Source organism: Ixodes scapularis, unplaced genomic scaffold (assembly GCF_016920785.2).
Source record: "Ixodes scapularis isolate PalLabHiFi unplaced genomic scaffold, ASM1692078v2 PGA_scaffold0__279_contigs__length_252992795, whole genome shotgun sequence".
Taxonomy (NCBI): Eukaryota; Metazoa; Arthropoda; class Arachnida; order Ixodida; family Ixodidae; genus Ixodes; species Ixodes scapularis.
Genome location: NW_024609835.1, coordinates 151045252 through 151068566, shown reverse-complemented (window position 1 = coordinate 151068566; position 23315 = coordinate 151045252). Strand labels below are relative to the sequence as shown.

The 23315-nt window shown below is 42.7% G+C and overlaps 1 protein-coding gene across 2 annotated transcripts in view; it reads left to right on the top strand.

Moving 5' to 3' along the window:
* Positions 1–17300: 17300 nt before the first annotated feature.
* The window catches only part of LOC8026263 (atrial natriuretic peptide receptor 1), a 111427-nt gene continuing 105412 nt past the window's right edge, over positions 17301–23315 (top strand). For both annotated transcript variants that reach the window (XM_042290092.1, XM_040504815.2), the window contains exon 1: positions 17301–18072. In XM_042290092.1, the coding sequence (XP_042146026.1) occupies positions 17391–18072 (682 nt within the window). In that variant the 5' untranslated portion in view covers positions 17301–17390. The remainder of the gene's footprint in view (positions 18073–23315) is intronic.

Sequence of the window (23315 nt, the reverse complement as noted above, 5' to 3'; positions counted from 1 at the left end):
GAAACCACCCATATATATATATATAGTCTCTTTTTTTTATAAGTAGACGCCAGTTGCCTAAATAAATCAGCGAATGCCATATCTTTTTTTACTTTTTTGGTTCTTGAGATATTAACGACCAATGGGGTTAGAGCACAAGTGGAAGATTTGTTAATATTATTTGTCGCAAATTTCAGCACCCCAACAAAAACAAGTGCTCCACGAATAACTACCCGGAAGTTTAGATGATCTTTATAAAATTGATATGCTAGGGTATCGTTCTTTGCTTTCCGCAATAATATTGTTCCTTTATACGCTTTTTAATAACATTTTAGATTATCAACTATTTTTCGTTGAAGTTGGATTGACATTGTCGAGATTGTCTAAAAAATACAGCCACATCTAAATGCTCAAAAAATAAAATATTATACAGTGAGGCTTGTTTGTTTAATACAAGTTAACTGAGTGAATATCTAAGTCTTTCATCTTACAAATTAAAGTTTATTAAGAACCAATTATGTTTTAAATCGTCTTTTTTGTGTGTTTAAAAAGATTGGAGTTGACAACACAATAATATAACTACATGGAGTATAATGAATTACACTTAGCATGGTTATAGTAAAGAAAGAAATAGGCTGTATTGGTAAAAATGAAAAAAGCACATGTTTTAGAGCATCTCTGAACTGAAATATTCAATTCATGTTACTTCTTTGATAATATCCTGGAATACTATCTGTAAAAAATGGTGCGACCATTACGTTTTCAGTTAGCTTAGTAAGTTTGCAAAAACCGCTATAAACACTACTAGAATTATGAATTTGTTAAACCTTTTCCAAGTAACAATGCTTCCTATGAAAGCAATGTACGAAGATCTACTTTTAGTGTTAACGCCAGCTTATATGACAACCCAAGTTTATAAAAGAATGTCGTGGTGGGTGCCATGCTCAGAATATTTAAAGATTAAGTGTATAAATAAAAACTTATTAAGGTCATTAACGGATGTTTAATAAAATATGACCATGTAAGTTGTTTTTTGTGTTTTTACTTTGCATTTATAGTTTGAACTTAAAGTTGCTATGAAATTGGCAGCCGGTGACTGATGACCAATTTATATAATTTGTCACCAGTTCTTTGAGGCAAAACTTTTCAAAAAAATCAATTCTAAAATGAATTTAAGGTAAAAATGTTTACACTGCAGCAGTTACTTCAAAACGAGGAATGTAAATTGTATTTGTTTAAAACAGTTTCGAAGGAGTGCAGTAACCCGTAAAACAGTTTATGTAGGTTTCAAAATGTCTGATGGGAACTCTTCTTGTTAAACAAAAGACGCTCTTAGGGAAGACACCTGCGTTTATCATTTTAAAGGTTCTGAAGTTGCTACTATTGCTTACGCCGGTGTTTGTTTATGTTATGCTTCCCCTTTGTCTTCTGCAAACACTTTCTCCTCGTCATTCACTCCAGCAATAACTGCGCTTTGTATTTGTTCTTGTTTTCAGCGTTCCACTATCGTTTTTCTTGGCTTGTTTGGAGCTGCTTTTTCTCGCTTGGTAGGAATTCAACATTAGAGATGTTAAAAAATAAACATCGAATTTGGAGAATTTAATTTTGGCTATTCAAGCTATATTTGACGGCCGCACCTGTCAGTTTTTGGATTATACATCACAAAAGACAGTCTGCAAACACGAGTCAAAGAAATATCTGTGGTTTCAATGCTGCGTGCCAAGTTTTCTCGAACTCATTGCCATGCGGCATTCGAAGCACGGATCTTGTGGTGACTCGCGTTCGCAACTGTATGCAGACTGTATATTGTATGATGTATAAGCAGTGTGACCCCGGCTTTAATAGAGCGGTGCAACAATTTTTTGTACTTTGCGTAAATACCACTTAGAACAAATCCCTGATGTTTGACACCAATAAAGCACGCAATAAACGTCGCAGAAAAGAATTAAAAAAAAAAAAAACGGGCAGCGTTCACCCCCTCAACTCGCAGCCAGAAGAAGAGGCCGCGTGATCTGGAGACAATTATATGCCGCCAATGTTGATCATAGCCACGCCCTGGGGTTGGCAAGGCCCAGGACACGCGCTGAGTTTCAGACATTGTTATGGTTCGGCTATTGTCGTCACTGCAGCTATTGGACACGGGCCATACCCGAACGCTTGTAGAGCCATTGATTATCACGAGTCCGAATCGAGTGTTCACGCAATGCACTAGTGCAATCGATGAACCATATTTAAATACCGTCACTGGGGTATTCTGCGAACCCCACGCTACGTCATAAAATCTTCCAAATGAGAGACTAAAAAACAAAAACAAAAAAAACGCTCGTTTTTTTTGGCGTTGCGTGGGAGTGTACTTGAGTCTCACTATTGCCAATAAACTCGTATAAATTGAAAAACATTGCTATTGAATATCGTTTCACCGCCCCTTTTAGGTAGTAGTTTTGTAAAACCGTTAGGGCTAATATGAGTTTGTACTGAGCGCCTTTTGTTCTTCCTTTCTTGGGATTCTCAAGAAAAAAGGAATGCTGGAATACTGTTATGCAGTCGTTTTATTTGACACGATCTTCGCAATAATTCCTTTCCTTTTTTTCCCGGACAAACTGATCCGTCTTGGAGATCTCTGAATTATAGTCTCCATCTTTTAGAGCGCAGCTCTTAGGGGCCCGTTTCCAGCCTGAGCGGCGTCGGCGTCGGCGTCGGCGTCGGCGTAACCGGGGGGGGGGGGGTCACGTGACCCCCCGAGGTCACGTGACCCCCCTCCGAGGTCACGTGCCCCCCCCCCCGAGGTCACGTGACCCCCCCCCCCCCCGAGGTCACGTGACCCCCCCCCCCCCCCCCGAGGTCACGTGACCCCCTCCCCGGAGATCACGTGACCCCCCAGGGTCACGTGACTACCCGCAGGTGACGTGACCCCCCTCAGTACCCTTCCCTACTCCTCCTCAAGAGCTGCGCTCCAATTAGGCGATACAGGGATTTGTAAACGGCTTTCATTTTTTCCCTCAGTTTGCAAACACCTAAAAAATACTCGATACGTTCAAAAGATTTAAAACGTGCTACTCTCAATGCAAGTTGTTTATACGTTCTGCAAATGTATCGTTTCATGGCAAGAACCTTCTAAAAGAATATGTACGAGCCCTGGAAAGCTGCATTCACAAAAGTCACAAGGAGTTTGTTTATATCTCGAGTATCACGTAAATGTTTCAATATTCAACGTTTATTATTTTTTGTCTTCCTTGCTCTATTACTCTTTCTCTCTTCGTCAACGCTGTACTAGCACTGTTGGAGGCAATACAAATATACAATATATAAACGCCTCGACAATGAAAAAGTATTTAAGACGCCATCTATTATTGCTAATGTATAATGCTAAGGAGCGAAATGATTCATCACACCTGGCTGGTTCTTTTTTAATTGGCATGCTCTTTACATGTTTGCGCAATAAAGCTCGAGATTAGAGCAGTCCGATTATTCTCTTTATTTACTTCGAAATTTGAGCTCCAGACCGGAAATCTTACGTATGGAAGGGGTGAAGAAAAAAGGGGAAGAGGAGGGAATAAAAATATACGACATGCAATTTTGTTAGCTTTTTTCACCTTTTCTCATTACCATCCTACCAGCACATCCGGCAAGAATACAAAAAAAAAGTTAAGCTTATTATCACTTCACTTAATCCAATCACCAAGCTCTCCAATCAGACCTGGACAAGATAACCACGTGGTGTTCTTTGTGGCTAATCACCTTCAACCATAACAAAACAAAGCGTGTGTCATTTACAAAATGTTCCTCTGAGATTCCAACCCCTTACCTTCTGAATAATATACCGCCGAACTCACTTTACATATAGGGTGTTTTCACATGACGTCAATCCTTGATTTTGTTGTTAGTTAGTTTTTTTTAAACACATTCACTAATTTGAAAGATTATATCGCTACCAGTTGAGGCGATGTCAGAGTAGTAAGACATAAGCTTCTGTGCTCTACACATTTAGGGATTCATGTAAATTCTTGGAATACTCGCCTTCAGCACAGTTCATACAGCTCACAACAACAAAATGGTGGGAAAAATTACGTCAGTGAAAACACCCTATAAGTACCTGGGTTTCCACTTCTAGTCAGTTTTACCACATTGATCTCACCCTTGCTTCCACTAAGCGTTCCCTTGGATTCATAAAGCGCGATCTTAAACAAGCACCCGCACATTTACGAAAAGTTGCTTATTTGACTCTTATCCGCCCGATAATTGAATATGCTTCCGCCATATGGTATTGTCAACAAGCCTACATTATAAGTAGATCGAGTCCCTGCGAAACCGTGCTGCTCGTTTCAGTTGTATTGACTGCTCTCCTGTTTCTAGTGTCACCGCATGGAAAAAAAAGCTGAGTTGCAAGACCTATCAGGCCTACGTAAACATGTTCGTCTGTAATTATTTCACAAGCTCTATCCAAATTCATCGTTTCAGGGCGATTTGTTTTTTAAACACCACCACGTCGCGTTCATTCATTAAGGTGCAACCCCACCGTGCATGACGTTTTGGTGCTTTTTTGACGGCTTATAACTTTCTTTCTATGTATCATACAATTATAAAGTTATAGTCAAATTAAGGAGCTGTTTTTCAACAATACTTGAATGTCTCGATATTACGACTATTTTTAGCTGTTAGTTAATTATTCTGCTTTTAATAGACCACAGTCTCTAATATTGAAAAAGCTATTTCTCAAGTTATAACGTCGCATCGTCTACGATATTTTACGTGAACGTTCGGTTGGATGTGATAAATTAAAAAAGCAGGCACGAAACTGTACAAATGATGTATATTTTAAAATAAAAATAGAGTTTAAAATAGTATTATTTTATTGCGCTCTAAAAAACAAAATCACATCAACTAATAAAAAGAACGAGACATTAAATTATGAAGCATCCTTCGATATTACACTTCCTAGAAATTTCATATTGATACATTACACATTAACAATGTTATAAGGCCTTAAACTTTTGCCATTCAGTTACGGCAAATCGTAGTTTCTCAGTATAAAGTACAGATGGCGACACATGTTCAAGAACAGCTTGATGTGCATTTTCCGTTGTGTGCCGCTTGGAACGCCACGTGAAAGACAGAAAAAGCGCCAGATGTCAGGGTGTCAGACGCCTGGATGCCCGCAGTGAGCGACCCAGAGATGTCAGAACAACAAGCGCGAGGCTGCACGTGCACAGCTACTTTTGCGCGCGTTCTGCTGTGCGTCTGTACACATGCCCGCCGCGATCCAAATAAAATGGGCGCCATGAAATGCATTCTGCCATTTCAGGTTCCTCCACGTATGCGAAAACATTTTAATGTTTTCATCACTTGCAAAAATCATTTTCGCAATCAAACTGGAATGTTGGAATGGTTTGACCATATTTTGTTTCAAAAACCACCTCGGTGGCTTTTAAGTGGCAATGATATTAAAACAAAACACACAACATTAAATCGTCTCAGTGTCTTTGAGCCAACGCGCTGGCCCAAGAATCCATATTTGTTGGGTCTAAATATCGGCCGAGGTGCCCGCAATTCGATGGAGGCCAATCTGAGATTTCGGTTGCACGGCAAAAGATCTCCAGTTAGTCAAAATAAACTCGCAATTTTTGTATTGAGGCGTGTAAAGTGATTTTGGCCGGATTGGCTTGTGAAACCCTAAGATCTGACTATTTGCTTTGCTTTACCTTAGTTCGGAGCGCAGCAAACGCTATAGGCTGATGAAGCTACTGAAGCAGCGCCAAGAGCGCGAGGACAAGCTGTTCGTTCTCTTTCTCTTCCTATGCGGTCGGGCTAAATTAGAGCCACTAAATATGCTACGCTTCATACACATCTTGGTGCTAAAAATGATGGTTGTCAGTTATCTGAAGCTTTATCTGAAATCACAGGAAACGCTTTTCCGTCCTCCACAAATCTTTAAAAAGTTCACGACAAAGCAAAACAATATTACGTGAGCTTCCTGATACCGAAACTAATGCTGAGGAAGTCGCACTTTTAAATCATGACAACCGGCAGTTGCGTTTGATTTGTTACTAACCATGAAGATAGCGGCGCCCATAACAATATCGGGGGAAAAAGTGCCGATACTCTAAGCTTAGCTCATTTGCTTTATCTCACAAGCTAAACCAAGTGCGGTGGGGGATCGTTGGCCGAGTGTGTTGTGACAGCACGGATCAGAGCACGTGGAGAAATGCTCGAGCGCAAGCTCCGATCAAAGCACGGAGCTCACGCTGCAGAACGTGAAGGGACTAAGTCCCCTCGATTTGTTTGCGTTGGTCATTCAAATAACCTCAAAGGTGCCATTGCACGAGGCCCGTTTCTCGAGCGGCCCTTGGAGGCAAATGGCGCCGCAGCACGACTGACCGTCGAAAGCGAATGGCGGCGGAGCATCCTCTCGTGGCACGTGTCTTGCGCGTTTCCACAACAATGGTTGGCGGTACTTGTAACAAACACCTTTATCAAGGGACTTTAGCAGGGATCCTGGGTTCTGTGGCCCATCTGCATCCTACCATCGTGCGATCTTGTGGTACATATACTGCGTAATGCACGTTAAAGACACGAGCTAACAGCTGCACTGCACTTTTTATAACCTTCAACGGGTAACAATGTCGCCCTACGAAACTGGTTTTGAATGCGCCGTTACATTGCATTTTTAATGTTTGTTCGTGTGTTCGCGTTCTTTTCTTTTTCTCTTTTTTCTCTACATCTTTGATTATGCGACTCTTACGATAAAACAGACTATACGCTGCGTGCGGGAACTATAGGGGGCGCTTTGAAAAACGCGCGTAGCGCCACTAGTGGAGGAGCTGGTGTTCGACAGTGAGACGCGTTCAGCAGCCTGCGGCGCCTTTTCGCGTGCGAAGCTGTGGCGGCGGAAGTGGCTACGGGCGGAACTTTGGCTTTTTGAGCCGATACGTTGAGGGTGACGTTGCATGAGGACTAGGGCAGAGCTAAGAAAGTCGTCTAGCTGTCCTCCACTTTTTATATATATCAAACAATAAAGTTTACACCTTTTATCAGTCACACTGCAGCTGGCTTCCGACGAGAAACCTTCCCGGTTTCTAGAACGTGCAATCACTGCATTTGTTCTACCAAATCGGCGAGGCATTTACACCTGAAATTAATATACCCCAAATTCATTAAGTTCAGGGACTAGAAAAAAATTAAGATGATTTACATCGTGATTTAAGCCACACCAATATCACAGTGATAATTTTTTATGAAAACACCTTTTTCACAAAAATCATTTTCCCGCTATACTAATACCATATATACGTAATAAATACCATGCAATCATCAGGCAAATGAAAATATAGCACCCTGAACACGAGCAAAATGCGGTGCTCTTCTGCGCTAATCGCAGGGATGAGCTTTGTATCTACCTTCCATCTTTTTCGGTAATTACGTGGCATCTAATGAAATCATATCATAATGCCCACGACTTGTATGCGTGCGCACACACGCACACGGACAGACAAACGGTGTGACTGAGCGAGACAGACGCATACAGATCTAATTGTACACTAAGGTTGATCTTGAACCGGTCAGTATATATACGTTTTGTCTAACGCAGGCCTGCCCACTTCTTCATGAAATTATACCACCACCTTGCGCACTTTAAAACCAATGAAAGGAGGCACTTTCGTTAAGCAGCTTGCGAACTGTGATCGAGTTCAAAGGCCATAATTTTACGCCATTGAATATATATATATATATATATATATATATATATATATATATATATATTACTTTTTACTTTTGGTGCGGCTGAAGCCTTCAATACTTTGTTTGGAACCGGCCTCAGAAGCAATGGCGACAGTGGCACCGAGTGCGCGAAGCTGAGAAAACAACCTGGTGGGAATGAGCTGTTTCCTGGGAATTTTTATAAAAACTCGAAGATATTGTTATATTGTTTAGCTGAAGAATTGCAGCAAATAAAGCTTTTGCGGAACTCTCTCCTCCTCCTTCTCCCTCTCTCCACGGCGCTGACAAATGAAAGAAACCCCCGAGGTTTGGGTCAAAACGTGCATTCAAATGCCAACGCATTAAAACTATTACAGAGCGCAAAGCGACAGTGTAGAATATGTCAGCCGCACCGACACAGTAGCAGACATGATCGGGAGACCAAATTTCCGGCGTCGTACGGCACGGGTCTAACGTTTTCGCTGTCCCGCAAATTATCGGCCAGTTGAAAAACTACGAAACTGTATCCCCACGAGACGCGACGCATAACTATTGGAGCACTTGACGAAACAGTAGTTCATCAACCCAGCGCAACCGCACCGCTCCGATTTCAGTGCGTACCAATGTACGCGGCGTGCATGGTGTCGTTTCGTTGGGGTTCTCACTGCCTACCTTCGGTAACGGCCACACGGCGGCGCGCCGGTCGCGTCGCACGGAGTGTATAGTTGTTGGACTTCTGGAAAAATGATATAACTAAGTAAATGGCACGTGAACGCAAAAGACAAACAGAACATATATACACACACACACATAGGCGCTTTAATAAGAATAACTGAAATAATAGAATTGATTATAATTGCGTTTTCAGAGGTTTGAGCGCACCAAAAGCTATAAAAGCGAGCTCAATGCTTTTGATGGTGCGCTTGTTCACTGGAAGTGCAGTTCAGGGAATTATGCTCACACTTGTATGTTCCGCTTCGCTCGCAGAATAAAAAAAAAAAACTTTCCTGGTAATTTATTTAGTGAAACAAAGCTTAACTTCTGTATATGTGCAATGCCCTCAGTTTTCGCGTTATTACACGCTTGTTTATCATTATTGTTTTCGTTTCCCGCTGCAATTCAGTTAGTGTTATTTTGTGTGCTACATGCATTAGAGACCAAATAACCCAGAAGCATTCTATTTCGCGGATTGTAAAGAAAAAACCTATGCAACTTGCCGCGAGTGCCACAATAAATACAAAATATTATAAAATTCCCATGTGGCCGCCTGCGCGAGTAAACAATGTTGTTTGTCAAGAACAATTGCGACTGTATGAAATCACGTGGGAAAAACTCGTTCTAAGCACGCGACCGTTGGCATGCAGTGAATACTCATAATCGGTGCCGAGATGATTAGTAGCTGTCAGCAGGTGGAGTTTTTCTATCCACCCAGATTCAGAATGTTTCCATCTTTCTGTTGTAACCAATCAGGAGAAAACTTACACCAAATCTGAGGGTAATAAAGTACTGTGGAGCATTCAAACATAACGGCCTGAGTGGTATATGTGTACAAGTTTTGTCTTTTGATGCACCCTTATCTTTCGATACGCTTAGCGCTATAGTGTAAAATGTAGGACTGTTTCATTCTTAACCAGGGTACCATGTGCGTGCTTACACTATATTTTATACAACGTCAAACTCTACCCGTTTGCCTCTTTTTCTTTTTTTCACACCGCTACTTGCGAGCATAAATCACAAATTAAGACTGGTACAAGGTGTCACAAAAAAAAAAATTACAGTGTTTTTTTTTTGTCGCAGAAATGAACTACGCATCGCCTAACGCTCATTCTCCGCCCAAAGGTAGCGCTAGGTCACAACCAGATGCCAAAGTTTCATCCCGAGCGAACACCTTGTTCAAAAGTTATAAGTGATTTTCTGAAAATGTCATGGGAAAATGGAGCCCATTTTTGCCTGTTTTTGGTTTCTGGTGCCATAGAGCCCCATGTATTTAAGAACTCCGTGGGCCGCCATTTTCCCATTGAACTTTCCCGAAAATCACTTATAAGTTTTGAATGAGGTATCGGATCGGACTGAAAATTTGACATCTGGTTGAGACCTCTAGCGCTACCTTTGCGCGGAAAATGAGCGTTCGGCGATGCCTAGATTATTGCGTTTATTCGGAAGTTTATTCTTGCGGTAAAAAAAAAATTAAAAAAATCAAAAAAACCTGTAATTTTTTTTTTTTGTGACACTTTGTACATTGCTTAAACTATGTGCAAAAGCTATCCACAGACCCAGAATCATTACCTGGCAAGTCATTGCATTTATCATTGAATTCGTATTAAAATTAATTCTTATCATTTATTGCTGCGAGTTAACTTTTAACCTGGGCATTTTTTTTTTTTTTGTTATGACTCCCGCACCAGTCCTACTTTGGGTTTACCAAACCTAGCATCTGAACCTGGGTGTCATATTTAGTGCTTTCCAGTCTCGTGGTTTCGGTCAAAATAAACACTCAGCTACCTAAATGAGACACCTGACCGCCCCCCCCCCCCCCCAGAAAAAAAAATATATATATTTATTTTTTTATTTTTTACGTAGTTTATTCATCAGCTAGAGTTTTGGAAACCCAAGTCTATCACGTCATCACGTTTACCTGCAAATTCACAAAGGGCCAAACACATGGACGACATAAGGGCCGCCTCGTCATAGTGCCGCCCGCAGAGCCGCGAAAGCAACGCTCGGTCACGGATTTCTAGAAGATTCGCGCTCATTCTTGCACCCTTGCATCAGACAAAACTTTCGCCCTGCTTTCTTGTTCTCTAAGGTGCCAGTTCATTCTCACCCCGAGCGCGCGACGCTCGAACCTTCTTTGCCGAAATATCGAGATGGTGACGCACTGTAGATAAGCAGTTTCCAGCGACCTTTGCCGAGTCAGTCTCGAATCGCCGCCTGCTTTTCTGCTGCCTCGCGCTCTTTCTTTACTTTTTTTGTTTGGCACAAGTTCGCCGATTAAACCTTTATTTTTTTCAGTTAGTTCACTGTTCGTCCTCACATCACCTTCATTCGTGTCAGCATAAATCTGATCACATAGAAATGTGTGTAATTTGCCTCTGAAATCTCTGATAACGGCGCACAGGCAATTTTATATTTTTCAACGCGTCGGTGGTTTTGTTGTGCATGTGTCTCGCTATTTCGCTTAGGACAATTTTCGCGTTTTGTTTTCCCCACATTTGTTGGAGACGTGAGCTCGGAGCGTAGGCAGCTGGCCCCCTTGCACGAGAACTGGCGCAGCCGTGCGCGTTCCAAACAAAGCTCGTGCAGAGAAAAACAAGTAAAGGACCAGGGATATCTAATTCAGGGTATGGAAAAATACCCCACTGTATCGAAGCGCCACCACACACGATTTCTCGCACTGATGTACATGCCTGGAAGGCGATCCCACCGCCATCTGTTGGTTCAGAATCACATTAACAAAGGGTGGGGTTGCACCTTAAGGTAATGCGCATTCCACGCCACAGATCTAGTTATGCCCGATATTTCATACCACGAATCACCATCGACTGGAACAACCTACCGGCTTCATTGCTACTGAACTAGATATGTCTCACTTCCAAGAACTCGTGGGCAGTTTCTCTAATACTTAGCATTCTTTTTTATTCCTTGTTTATACTATATTGCCTTTTTCTGCTCTTTGTGTTTTTCTGTGTGTAGTATGATAGCTTTGCTTGACCCGTCCCCCCCCCCCCCCCCCCCTGTAATATCCTCCTAGAGAGGGCCTTTAGGGGGATTTTGAATAAATAAATGAATAAATAAATATAGGACCGCCACTCTAAGTTGACATTGAATCGTGGAGAGTGATATATTTCCGCTCTTCGCATACTATTGCTTAAAAGTAATGAAAACTTAATGAGTAGGCAAAGGTGGCAACTAAACTTAGCCGTTACTCATGAGTTTTTAAAGGTTCATGCACGTACTGAAAACCACTTCCACACCACTCACGTATACGTATAAGTATGCGTTATACGTATATGACATAAGACACTGGTTTACAAAACGGCATTTTAGAAGCAAGACGATATTATCGTGGACGGAAAAGAATCGACGAGCGCAATACTGCAAATAAATGTTTAATCGGCGAACTTGTGCCAGAAACAGAAGAAAGAATGACTGTCGAGAAAGCAGCCGCGAGCGTCAAAGGCGGCAGCGGCAAGCGTCGTATTGAAAGCTGGCTTGAGCGAGACTGCGAGAGTGCGTCACCCTCTGGAGAGTGAGTCGGCAAGGCCGCGATCGGCTTCTGATTTATTACACTCGGTATCTCAGATATTCGAATTAGAATGTTCGGGAGGGAGCTAGGGTGAAACTGACTGGGCAAGGTCATTCTGGAGTCCTTATCTTTTACATTCGGGGTAAGGGTACGCTCGAATCTTCTAGAACTTGAAGTACGGATCTGAGTTCCTTCTCGGTCATGCAAGCGGCAGTATCAATCAATTAGAGTTTACTGACATAATAAAATTAGACTTAATATGTGGGAACTTGCGTATCAATGCATGAAATGCTTTTAAACGCTACCACCTAATACCAAAATTGTGTCCGCCCGTCCGTTCGTCCATGCATTTTCCGCTAAATTTAGCGAGAAAAATGGGGCCACGTGACCCATACACCTTCTGGAAATTGACAGCACCTTACCTATACGCCGGGCCCCGTGTTTTTGGATAAATCTGAAAAACTCCAAGGACACCCGCCGGTAAAATTTTGATCTATTCGTATTCATCCGATGAACTCCGAATTTCAAAGTGCCCATGCCCCCCCCCCCCCCCCGTAAACCACCCTCCAAAAATAATTATTAAAAAATAAAAAATACGGTATTTTACAATGAAGTTCCATTAGCGCACGGATTCAATGGTCCTGGAAAAATGTTCCTCCCCCCCTCCCCCCCCCCCCCCCAGTTATCTTTCAAATCTCAGACCGTTCTCAAAAGGGGTCTTACCGCTTATCTTGTCAAGGTTCATTCACGACAACCGGCCATTATACTTTCGGGTCACAACAAAAGCCATGGTCTCAGTCTACAGTTTCGGTCATACAGAAGTGGTTGTTTTTGTAACAGTATGTGGATTACAGAGATTGCATAAAGTGAAAAAGAGGGACAGTTGAAACTTTTCTATTACAGCCTTTACCACTCCACCTCGCGCGGCCGCGGGATAAATTGATCAAATAGGATGGGATGAATACGAAATTCCCAGTGACAACCACTACGAGTGTTAAAGTTATCGACGCTTATCGAAGCAACACCTTTGTGCAACTTTGTCGTGGAACAAACTAGTATTGCCAATGGCAATGGCAGCAGCACCAAATCCAGCTGAAGAAATAATAATTGATACAATCCCGTTTCATATTTTTATCTCCTACGTTTGCACCCGGATGTTATTTATTTATGTGTTAATTTATTTTGAATGGGAAATACTACGAAATTAATCTCCGAATTTTAGAGGATTCAGAATAAAAAATCTAAACTCTGAATTTTCGGCAAAAACTAAACTTCGAAAAACCTCCTACGATTTCGACAAAAAATAAACGTTACTAAAAAGAGTAACTAAATACGTTACTGGTTAGTGATTTTGAAAAGGATCGCATTACGTTACCTCCTGTTTTGGGGGTTGTGTGGATATTTATACAGCGTGTAGTTGGTCAGCCATTAAAGTTGCGACGAGTCACACGCAGTAGATGAGCAATTTAGCCAGTGCGGTACAACCGCTAGCCTGGGGTCTTTAACGTGCACCACGCAGTAGTGATACACGACCGCAAGCCGGTACGATGCTTATCCAGATCGAAACGGGCAGGGGTGGGCTCGAACCCAGGATCCCTGGGTTCTACAGCGCGAGCTTTCGCTCCACGCTCCTCGAGCTGGGTGTGCGCTTTAGCCCACTCGGCCACCGATCCCTTTTTTTTTATTAAAAGTATGGGTATTTACAAAGTTTTAAAATGATCACATTGGTTGCCATACACTTATCATGTCAGTGAGCACTGTTTACAGGCGAGGACCGCGATTCACACACAAATTCAAAATGTATCTCGCTCAATCATTTCTCTGTAGCGTCAGATGCACCCCATGCAGCCACTCGCGCAGTGGCCCGGGAATCCTTGTTTACCACTGAGCCTTTAGAGCGCGGTTATGCATACGCCTTCCAAATAGCGACCAACATTCAAGCCCTTGTTGTTCCGTCGCCTCAAGAAGGCTGCTCACGTACAGAAAGCCGTCGCAGAAGTGTTGCCAGGCGGGCTTGGATCCCTCTCGGACCTCCAAGTGATCCGTCCTCGACCGCCACAGCGCATATAGACCGAGGAGTGCCAGCAGCTCCCATGCCCTACTCTGTGCGCTGTCGCCGAAAAGCAGAAATTTCGCGCTCTTCCACTCTACGTAAAGATCTATCTGCAGCACTGCTCGAAGCTCTGCCCAAAAAAGCTTCGCATTCGTACAGTACAAAAACACATGTTCAAGTGTTTCGGGAAACGGACACAACGCACAATATGTTGACCACGGTTCAAAGAAACCTTTTTTAACCAGCCACGTCTTGACCGGCAGTACTTCGAAATGGAAGCGTAGGAAAACATTCTTGACTGCCGTTCTGACAGGGTTACTTTTATGGTCAAATAACGAGTTATTTTATGGTCAAAAAACGAGTTACTTTTATGGCCAAATACACAACTGCTTTTGTGTCATGGTTTATTGTCCGATTTTTGAAGAAGACCACAAGAAAAAAAAGAAGACGAAGCAGCGCAAAATATCTAAAGGGCGAGGGGGGGGGGGGAGGGTGAATAAAAGAAGAAGAAGAACGTCGGGGATTAAGATGGTGACGAATGCGTTTTGAGATTTCTTTTCTGTTGCTCCGGACCTAGACCGAGTGGTTTTCAACCGATATCAAGTTTAAGATGAACCAGACGTGGAGCTGCCAGAGCATGTCACATCACCGGAGCTCATCGAACTGGGGTGCTATGTTGCGCTTTTTGGACTCCTAGGAGACTAGGGAGAAGGACGTGACGTCAACAACGCAGCAAATGCAGATTGGATGTTGATTTTGTTTTCTTCTGTCAACATCCAATCTGCGTTTGCTCTAGTCGTTAACGTCACTTCCTTCTCCCAAGTCTCCCGGGAGTCCAAAACGCGCAACACAGCACCCCTGGTCCTCCAGAAAGGTACAATTTCTTGGGAGAAGTTGATGGAAAAGGGGTCAGTCAAGATTAACATACAAATGGCTGTCTTTCACAAGCTTGTGTCGCAGCGAGTGGCGACTCCGGCCCCTACGGCCCCAAAAGCGTCTCCGGCTTCCAATGTGGCAGCAGTGCTCCAAGCGATTTATGCTCAACAGCAGCAAATGTCACAGCAAAACATCATTATCCAAAGCTTCAAGTCAACGCTCAGCGTGCAGAATAAAAGGCCCAGATACGAGGCGGTAAAGCCAGACATCTTCAACGGGCAATCAAAGAGTCCGGAAGGTTGGATTGCGTTCTTCGAGTACGCCTGCGAAAAAAATTCCTGGACTTCAGAACGAAACCGCATACAAAACATGCGCCTTTTTCTTGGAGAGGTAGCCAAGCAGTGGTACAAGTTACCCTTGGTTGACCACGCTGACGAGCCTTGGAACGAATGGAAATCCAACTTCTTGAGTACGTTCCAAGGAAATGCTGTGGAACGGTGGGACCAAACCATGCTATTGCCTTTCAAGCCTGGCTCTGGTACTCTCCTGGAGTATTTTCAGTAGTCGATGCACTTAAGCAGTGGCTTCCGGTCTAAGTTCTCATCAGTTATGTTTCCCCGCTTTTTTGAGAATGCATCTTCGGCGACGCATTCGAAGGAATGGAAGCGTTGTGCTTCCAAAAGAGCATGTAAATCTGGGACTCCCCTCTCTTTTGTTCTCTCTGGTTCTAAAGTTCCAACTTGAAAATGGGTTCTGTGCCTTCCCGCGTTGGCAAGCTCCAGGTTTACATTCGGTCTCTACACGATTCTAGAAGGTTCAACCAACGAACCTTATTGTGTTTGCTGGGTGAAAGACATTCCCAGTTGTGAAGTTCGACTGACGTGTTCAGCAAGAAACGTTGCTATACTGTTATACGGTTAAGTTGATTTTTTCGGGTTGCCCATCTGCCTCGGTCGGAATAGACGCATGCTCGGGCTATAATTATAAACAAGACTGTTCAAACGGTGTTGAACACGTTACTCGTCAAAACTAAGGAAATACCATTACTCGTTACTTGGACTTAAAAGTAAGTACGTACGATACTCATTCCTTTTCTAGACAAAGTAAATAAATAGGTTACTCGTTACCGAAAACAGTAACTAGGTAGAAGTAGCTCGTTACTAGCAACGCGTTACGTACATGTCTAATCCTACCTATACGTCAACTGAGTTTTCCCGCTCAATTTAGCGGGAAAATTCATGTCTTGCGACCTAGACACGAATCCAGTTTCCCCGCTAAAGTTAGCAGGGGAAATCGGCGTCCTATGACCTGATGTCACGTGACCTATACGAGTACAACCATTCAGTTTCTGCGCTAATTTTATCGGAAAGTATACGTCCAATTCCCTTCCCACATCCCTCCCCTCCCTTTCCTCTGCTTTTCTCTCCCAACCTTCTCCCCTCCTAGCAACACCTCCTAGATAAACCTAGGTAAGGTTCGTCCCAGTGTATCGCCCCCTCCTATCCGTCTCCCCCTCCGTCCCCACCTGCCTGATATTTTATAAACCTATGATATCTTATAATGCATAAAATACATTATAGTTTTGCCAAAAAAAAAACTTTAATGTATTTTATGCATTATAGAACTTCGAAAAGAAAAGACGCTGCTGATTAGTTTTTTTTTACAGTACTCATAGAGTTCAGAAAAGAGTTTAATACATTCAAGAACTGTGTTCTCAGTTTTAAGAGAGAATTGCTGTAATGTTACGCAATACTTTATAAATACCAATTCACGAACTACTCCAAGTATGCCAACATTAGCGAACTGAGTTGTTAGTTTTCATATTTTTCTTTTGGCACCCTACATGAAACATTCAGCAAGAAGCAAGAAATATAAGATAAAGTGCAGAATTACGTCATCGGCTCAATTGAAATCGATTTCCCACGCTCTAAATTGATTTTGTTTTAAGAAAATGCGTTTAAGAATCTCAGTACCCTCACATGAAATACAAAACTATCAGTTGACCTGAATCATCCTCATTTCAATAAAACCTAAACACGAAGGATTTCTTACGCTGCGTAAAAAAATTCTTCGAGATCTTAGTAAAATTACGACTTCTTTTATTATGAAAATTAATTTTAACCGTTCAACAATCGTGTACCTAATCCGTAAAAAAAGAAAAAGAAACGATTTCAGATCTTGTCAAACACCCGTACCTATCCGATCAAAGACACCGTAACCACTCACACGCACGGGCCGACAAGACACAAAGGGTAGCTGTAACCTACATCGTTCGCTCCTGCAGCGCCCGAAGGGAGTAAGAAATGGGGCGGGGATAAACTTAAGGTCGTCTTATTGACGCCCGCTTGAGTTCGAGGCTGCCGATCTGTGGTTTCGACAGTGACGGGTTGTTTCGGCGGCCAGTCAACGGCAGCTGGCCCCAGCCTCGCGGAGCGCCCGCGGACCGGAGCCACTCCTGAGTGCGACGGCGCCTCCGTCGCGTGGCGAGACGGGCGAGCGGTGCCGCTTTCGGCGGGGCCTCAGTGATCCCGACGCCGCGGCATGGCCCAGTTCCAGCGAGTCGCGCACGCGTGCCTGCTTCTGGCCGTACTATCGCTAACGGTCGCCTCGCCCGTTGAATACACGGTGGCCGTCATCATGGTCTCCGAGTCCGAGGAGAACCGCTTCGACATCCAGCGCATCGGACCGGCCATCGACATCGCCGCCGAAGAGAAGTGCCGGACAGATTACGCGACCCATCTCAAGATCATAGAGGCCTACTATCCCAAACGGTGCTCGGAGCGCTACGCCATCGGTCGAGCCACCGATCTTCTGGCGGCTGTAACGAGGGTGGCTGCCTTTGTGGGTCCCTCGTGCAGCAGCGACCTGAACATTGTGGAGCGCTACGCCAACTACAGGCAGATTCCTGTGGTGACCGGCCTCGGAGACAGCTTCGAGCGCAAGCCGAACCAGTCGTCAACGCTCATCAGGACGTCGTACGTGTTGAGGGACAAGGCGCGGGCCATCCTCGCCTTCCTGGGTCACTTCCAGTGGACCCACTTTGGGATCGTGTACCGCGACCGGAATATCTATTACGAGACCCTGTACAACGAGCTCGCGGACCTGGCCGAGGGCGTGAACATGACCGTCACCTGCAAACGGCATTTCCTCAGAGACGACAAGACCAAGATGGTGCTGTCGGACCTGCGGACCATCATGGCGGATATTAAGAGATGTGCTCGAAGTAAGGCTTTCCTTCTTTCAATAGTGGTTGCAGAAGTACAGATTTGCAATAAGTAGGAATACGACAGCAATGAATAGACACAAATTAAGATTAAATTCAGTTGTTGACCTTATCATCATAGTATAGCACAGAGAATGCAAACACACAGAGAGAGAGAGAGAGAGGGGGCGGCTTGGGCGTTAGGCTTAGGAACCTTCAGCTAATGCAAGCACGTGTTTAACGGATGCGCTCCAAGCGCGTCGTAGTCTTGCTTTCCTCGCAATCCAAGATAATGTTTATATTGATCAAAATCCAGAGTGGTCGAAATCCCCCGCTTTTTTACCCAATATATGCCCGACAAATTGTTTTTCAAATATCGCTTAAGGTGATTTGCTATCATAATTATTGAGGTCGTAGCCGACATCATGTGGGTCTCATGCGGCGAAATATTTGAGAGCTTACATTACGTTAGCAAAATAATTTTATTTCTATTGGATTATTAACGTCTTGACGCAAGCAATTGATGTCTACTATCTTTATCTAACTTCTAATGGTTAAGATAAAGATACGATGCATAGCCTCAGTCCTGATATACTTTTTTAGCGTTTAAATTTCGTTACTCTCGTCGGCTAGAACACGGCCTGTACAGTAGTGTTCGTGACGATAGTATCTCAAGCGATATTGCTCTCACTGCCGTTCATAGACATCTTTTCCGAGCCTTAAAACTAAGTAACAATACGTTCTATTCAGTTTATAAGTTAAATATCAGAATAACATAAAAAGACTTTAAAAAATATTGCTACGGTTTTTTTTTTCTTTTTTTTAAATATATTTTTGGGCATTAAAACGACGAGGTCCCTAAGCCTGAGGTATAGTAGCGCGCTTCCAGTGTCGTACATTTCAAGAATTAGTGCTTGGCAAAAAGTACACCCATCGAGGAATAGAAGCCATACCTTGATAGAACTCCGCCGCGAGGAACGAGCCGTACGCCATGTTTGACAAAACCAAACAGAAGATGACGATGTTTATTGGGATTGCGTAATATGCGATGGCTGTACAAGAAAAACGAAGATTGGGTTTCTTCAAACCTAAAGAAAACTGTCTATAACGGAACTTAAAAAAAAGTAACTAGGTTGCCTCACTCTATTGAGCCTATTGCCACTACATAAACTACTCTTCAGAGTAACCACACTTACCCATCTTGTGACTTAAAATTATTTTTTCCAGTTATCTGAACCTTTGTTTCAAATCACAGGAAACGCTTTTCCGTCCTCCACGAATGTTTAAAAGAGTTCGCGACAGAGCAAAGCAATACTACATGAGCCATCTAACATCGAATCTAAAGCTGAGGAAGTCGCACTTTTGAATAACGACGATCGGCAGTTGCGTCTGCTCTGCACAAGCACCAAGATGGCGACGCCCACAACAATAGTGGGAACTAGTGCCACTAAATAAGCTTATTTAGTGGCTCTAGTGGGAACAGAGGGTCAATACTCTAAGGGTAGCTTGTTTAGGGACTCTAATTGAGCCTATTGTCGATACAGGAGAAGTTTTGATCTCTGGATTTCAGGGAAAACTTCTTGCACTTCTTCCCACTTTAGCGGAGCGAACGCAGCAGAGGAGGTCGCCTCCTCTCCAGCGTTAACTCTGCTAAGGTAGAAATTGGTGAGAGGAGCTTCCCTTAACTCTTAACTTTTCACCGACTATAGTAAAGAAATGTTTCTTCTTTTACTAGGTTCAGAAAGAAGGAAAGGGTCGAGGAATAATAAAAGTGACTGGCCCTTGTAAGAACGAACGGATCTAGGTAGCAAGATTCACACTTTTCGACGGTTCTCATAAATCATGCTGCGTGAGTTATAAGCAAAAGGTTAATTCAACTAAACCGGAGCGAAGCAACTCCAGTATTCGATTATAATATGAAACTCTCCTCCAACAAAGATCGTCAAAAGGACTTGAACGGGGCAACATAAACTAGTATTTTAGTGAACATATATGTATATAATTAATATTACTGTACATAAATGTACATTAACCCTCAATCGGAACATAAAACAATTGTTCCACGAATTCTTAAACTTAGTTCAAATATTATATATATAGTGTATTTATTTTAATTAAATGTCCCCAGTCGTGTAAATAAGCCTAAAGAAAAAGGCTCCATATAGTTTGCTTTATTTTATGTGGGAGAGAACCCGAAGTTGCATACTGCGTTGCTGTGAACGATGCTTGCACTGCACGAGCCCGCATGCTCGGCAAATACGCTGAAAATTCGTAACTCCTTCTTGTGCTTTCTGCTACGCTCGCATTTTAAAGTGAAAAGGAGTATAAAGCGTATTCAGAAGACGCCATATTTGGGGATGCTGTTTGGAGCCGATGCTCAGAAGGAGCTCATAATAAAAGGTTGCTAAGAGCGGCAATCTTGATGCTGTGCGATGTGAAAGCTCGCCATCTCTAGAAGCTTGCCATCAGAGCGTGCTCGGCAGTCGCGCACACAGTTATGGCCGCCAGTGAATATTCCTTATAGGAAGTATTCACTGGCGGCCATAGCTGCGTGCGCGACTGCTGAGCGCGTGCTGATGGCAAGCTTCCACAGTTCTTTCGTAACGTGCATTCCGCACCCTCAAGATTGCCGGTGTTAGCAGCCTATTAATGTGGGCTCGTTCTGAGCATGCGCTCTAGACAGCACCCACAAATATGGCTCCCAGTGAATACTCCTTATAGGGGGCCTTTACACGGCGCCATATTTGAGGGCAATGTTTAGAGCACATGCTCAGAGCTCACATTAATAGCCTGCTGATATCTCTGTTGAACGGGCACACTTAACTGCAGTTACGCTAAGCCCCAGCTAGCGTACAATACTCGCGGACAATATTTTATGGTTACGCAGTCAAAGCTATGGGAGCACGTGCGCTTGATCATATTGAGCACCCATCATAGCAGTGCACGCGTGCTCTTCGCCTCTTCTGAAATAGCTATCCAAGAGTATAGTGGGGTAACTGTGGTGCCGCGTAACAGCAGTTAAAGGTGAGTTAACTGCGATTAAGTGTTACCGTGTAACAAGAGTATAAGACCGACAATCTTGATGACGCGGAATGCACGTTGCAAAAGAACACCGGAAGCTCGCCAACAGCATGCGCTCAGCAGTTGCGCAGACATATATGACCGCCAGTGAATTCTTTCTATATGTGAATATAAAAGTAAATGTATATATAGTGTTCTTTCTAGCAGCAGTTACGCACAAATAACGCCTTGGTTTTAACTTCATCAGAGAAGCTTCCAAAACCGGTCCGTGGTAATTTAGTTTACTGCATTTGCTGATTTCAAAGCATATATTACTATAAATGTCTGTAATGTTCAATAAGGAGTCGTGTGGAGCAGATCTGAGTGAGGTATCGCGCTCCATTGTGTTAGAAGCATTTCGAATCTTTACACTTTTGAGAGAGCGATATGAAGCGAATAGATACAAACATTTCTTGCTCGTTTTGGTGACAACAGAAAAAGCGATTTCACATTCGCCGGTGCGGACACCAAATGTTCATGTACCAATGAATTTATTCGCATGTTGTTTTGTGCGTTGTGGTTCATCGACTTTTGACACACAATAAAAGTGCTCTACAGTGGAATCATTTTACGGGATGACGTTTGAGCACTAAGTACTTCGTTTCATAATTCTTTTCTTACGCTTGTTGTTTAAAACGTTGAAGCTAGACTTTATACTCACTTCTTCGGTCCTGTTTAATTTACATTAATTTCGCTCTGTTTTGAAACTTTTGGAATTTGTGACTTGTTAAAAATGCAGTAGTGAATCCGCAAAATAAGTTATTGAGGACTAATATGCAAAAATTCAGTATCTACACTTGTCTTACCTTAATGCGGTTTGCATTGTGTGCACGTTCTACTTATGTGGTATGTCCACTCAAAGTAAACCTGCATCCTTTTTTCTCGCAAATATTTTTTACTTCTTTATGGGTTCCCCTTTATTATAACCCCATTCAAAACTGCAGGTAAACCCCGTTTAAAAATACCTAAATGAGTTTAATTATATATTTTTTTTATTTAGAATTTCTTTAAGAAGAGCTGCTATTTGCAAAATGCATCGGTACATTAATTGCGATGATACTTATTTTCTTCAAAAATGTTCAACCTCATCATGGCCAATGTGAGAACACGAGGTTTGTTTCCCTCACACACTAGTCGGGCCAATCTGGGGATCCAATTCTTCACACAGCAAATGACACCTCTATATGATCACATCATTATTCAGATCTTTCTATATTAATTCAAATATGTATGTTGGGTGTTCGTGCCTATGAGAATATAAAGAAGAAGAACACACGGCAGCATTAACCTATTCCAGCTCGCCTGGCTTCTTTAGATTTAAAAAATGCATTGCTGCAAACTTTAACTTTTAAAATGAGAGAACTTGAGAAACAAATAAAATCACCACTCTATTTATATTACAAAAAACGCAGGCAGCGGGATGATGGATGATAATGGCAGCTGGGCAGTCCAGAAATGCATGAAGAAAATGTAAGTGGCACGTGTGAATATCTGCGGACGAACTTTAGTTAGGAGCTGCAAAACTTTAAAGATTTTATTTTGTAAATTAAAAAAGGAGGGAAAGCTCTCTTGCAGACGTTTATTTCTTAAGTGCTTCGCTTGAGTGCTAAGTAACCAGCTGTGGCGCCCCAGATTGTATATTCTTTCTGCTTCAATTAGTGCTCCCTTGAAAAGCTGCGTTATATATATATTATTTTGCTCGGCAGAGTTTCACCAGAGCTTCAACTTTCCGGCAATGAAACGTGAAGTTGATTCAAACAGCTGCTATTAATTGCGGTTTCCTAGGTGCACTATCAGTCTTTTTTTTATAATGGATTCAAGAGGATTTGGATCACAGCATACTCATTCGATATAATGCAAAAATGCGCCCCGAAAAAAATAATGAAGTATTATGTATCGGGGACAGCGGCTCTTTTAGCAGCAATTTATAATCCGTGCTTTTATTTATTTCCCGAAAGTATTTTGTCGAAAAGTAACATGTCTTTCCACCTAAGACGAAGTCCACTATGAGTGTAGTCTAAGGCATTTTTCAAGAAAACATAGTAGGCGTGAAATAAGAACCGCGAAAGGTAAGCATCTTGTCTACTTATAGTTGCAATTGGCCCTTCTCTGTACGCCTAAAATATGTTTTATTCGTGTACCGACTTCTTGTTTTAAACAAAATTATGTGAGACGATCGTGACTAATACTAGTATTACTTATAG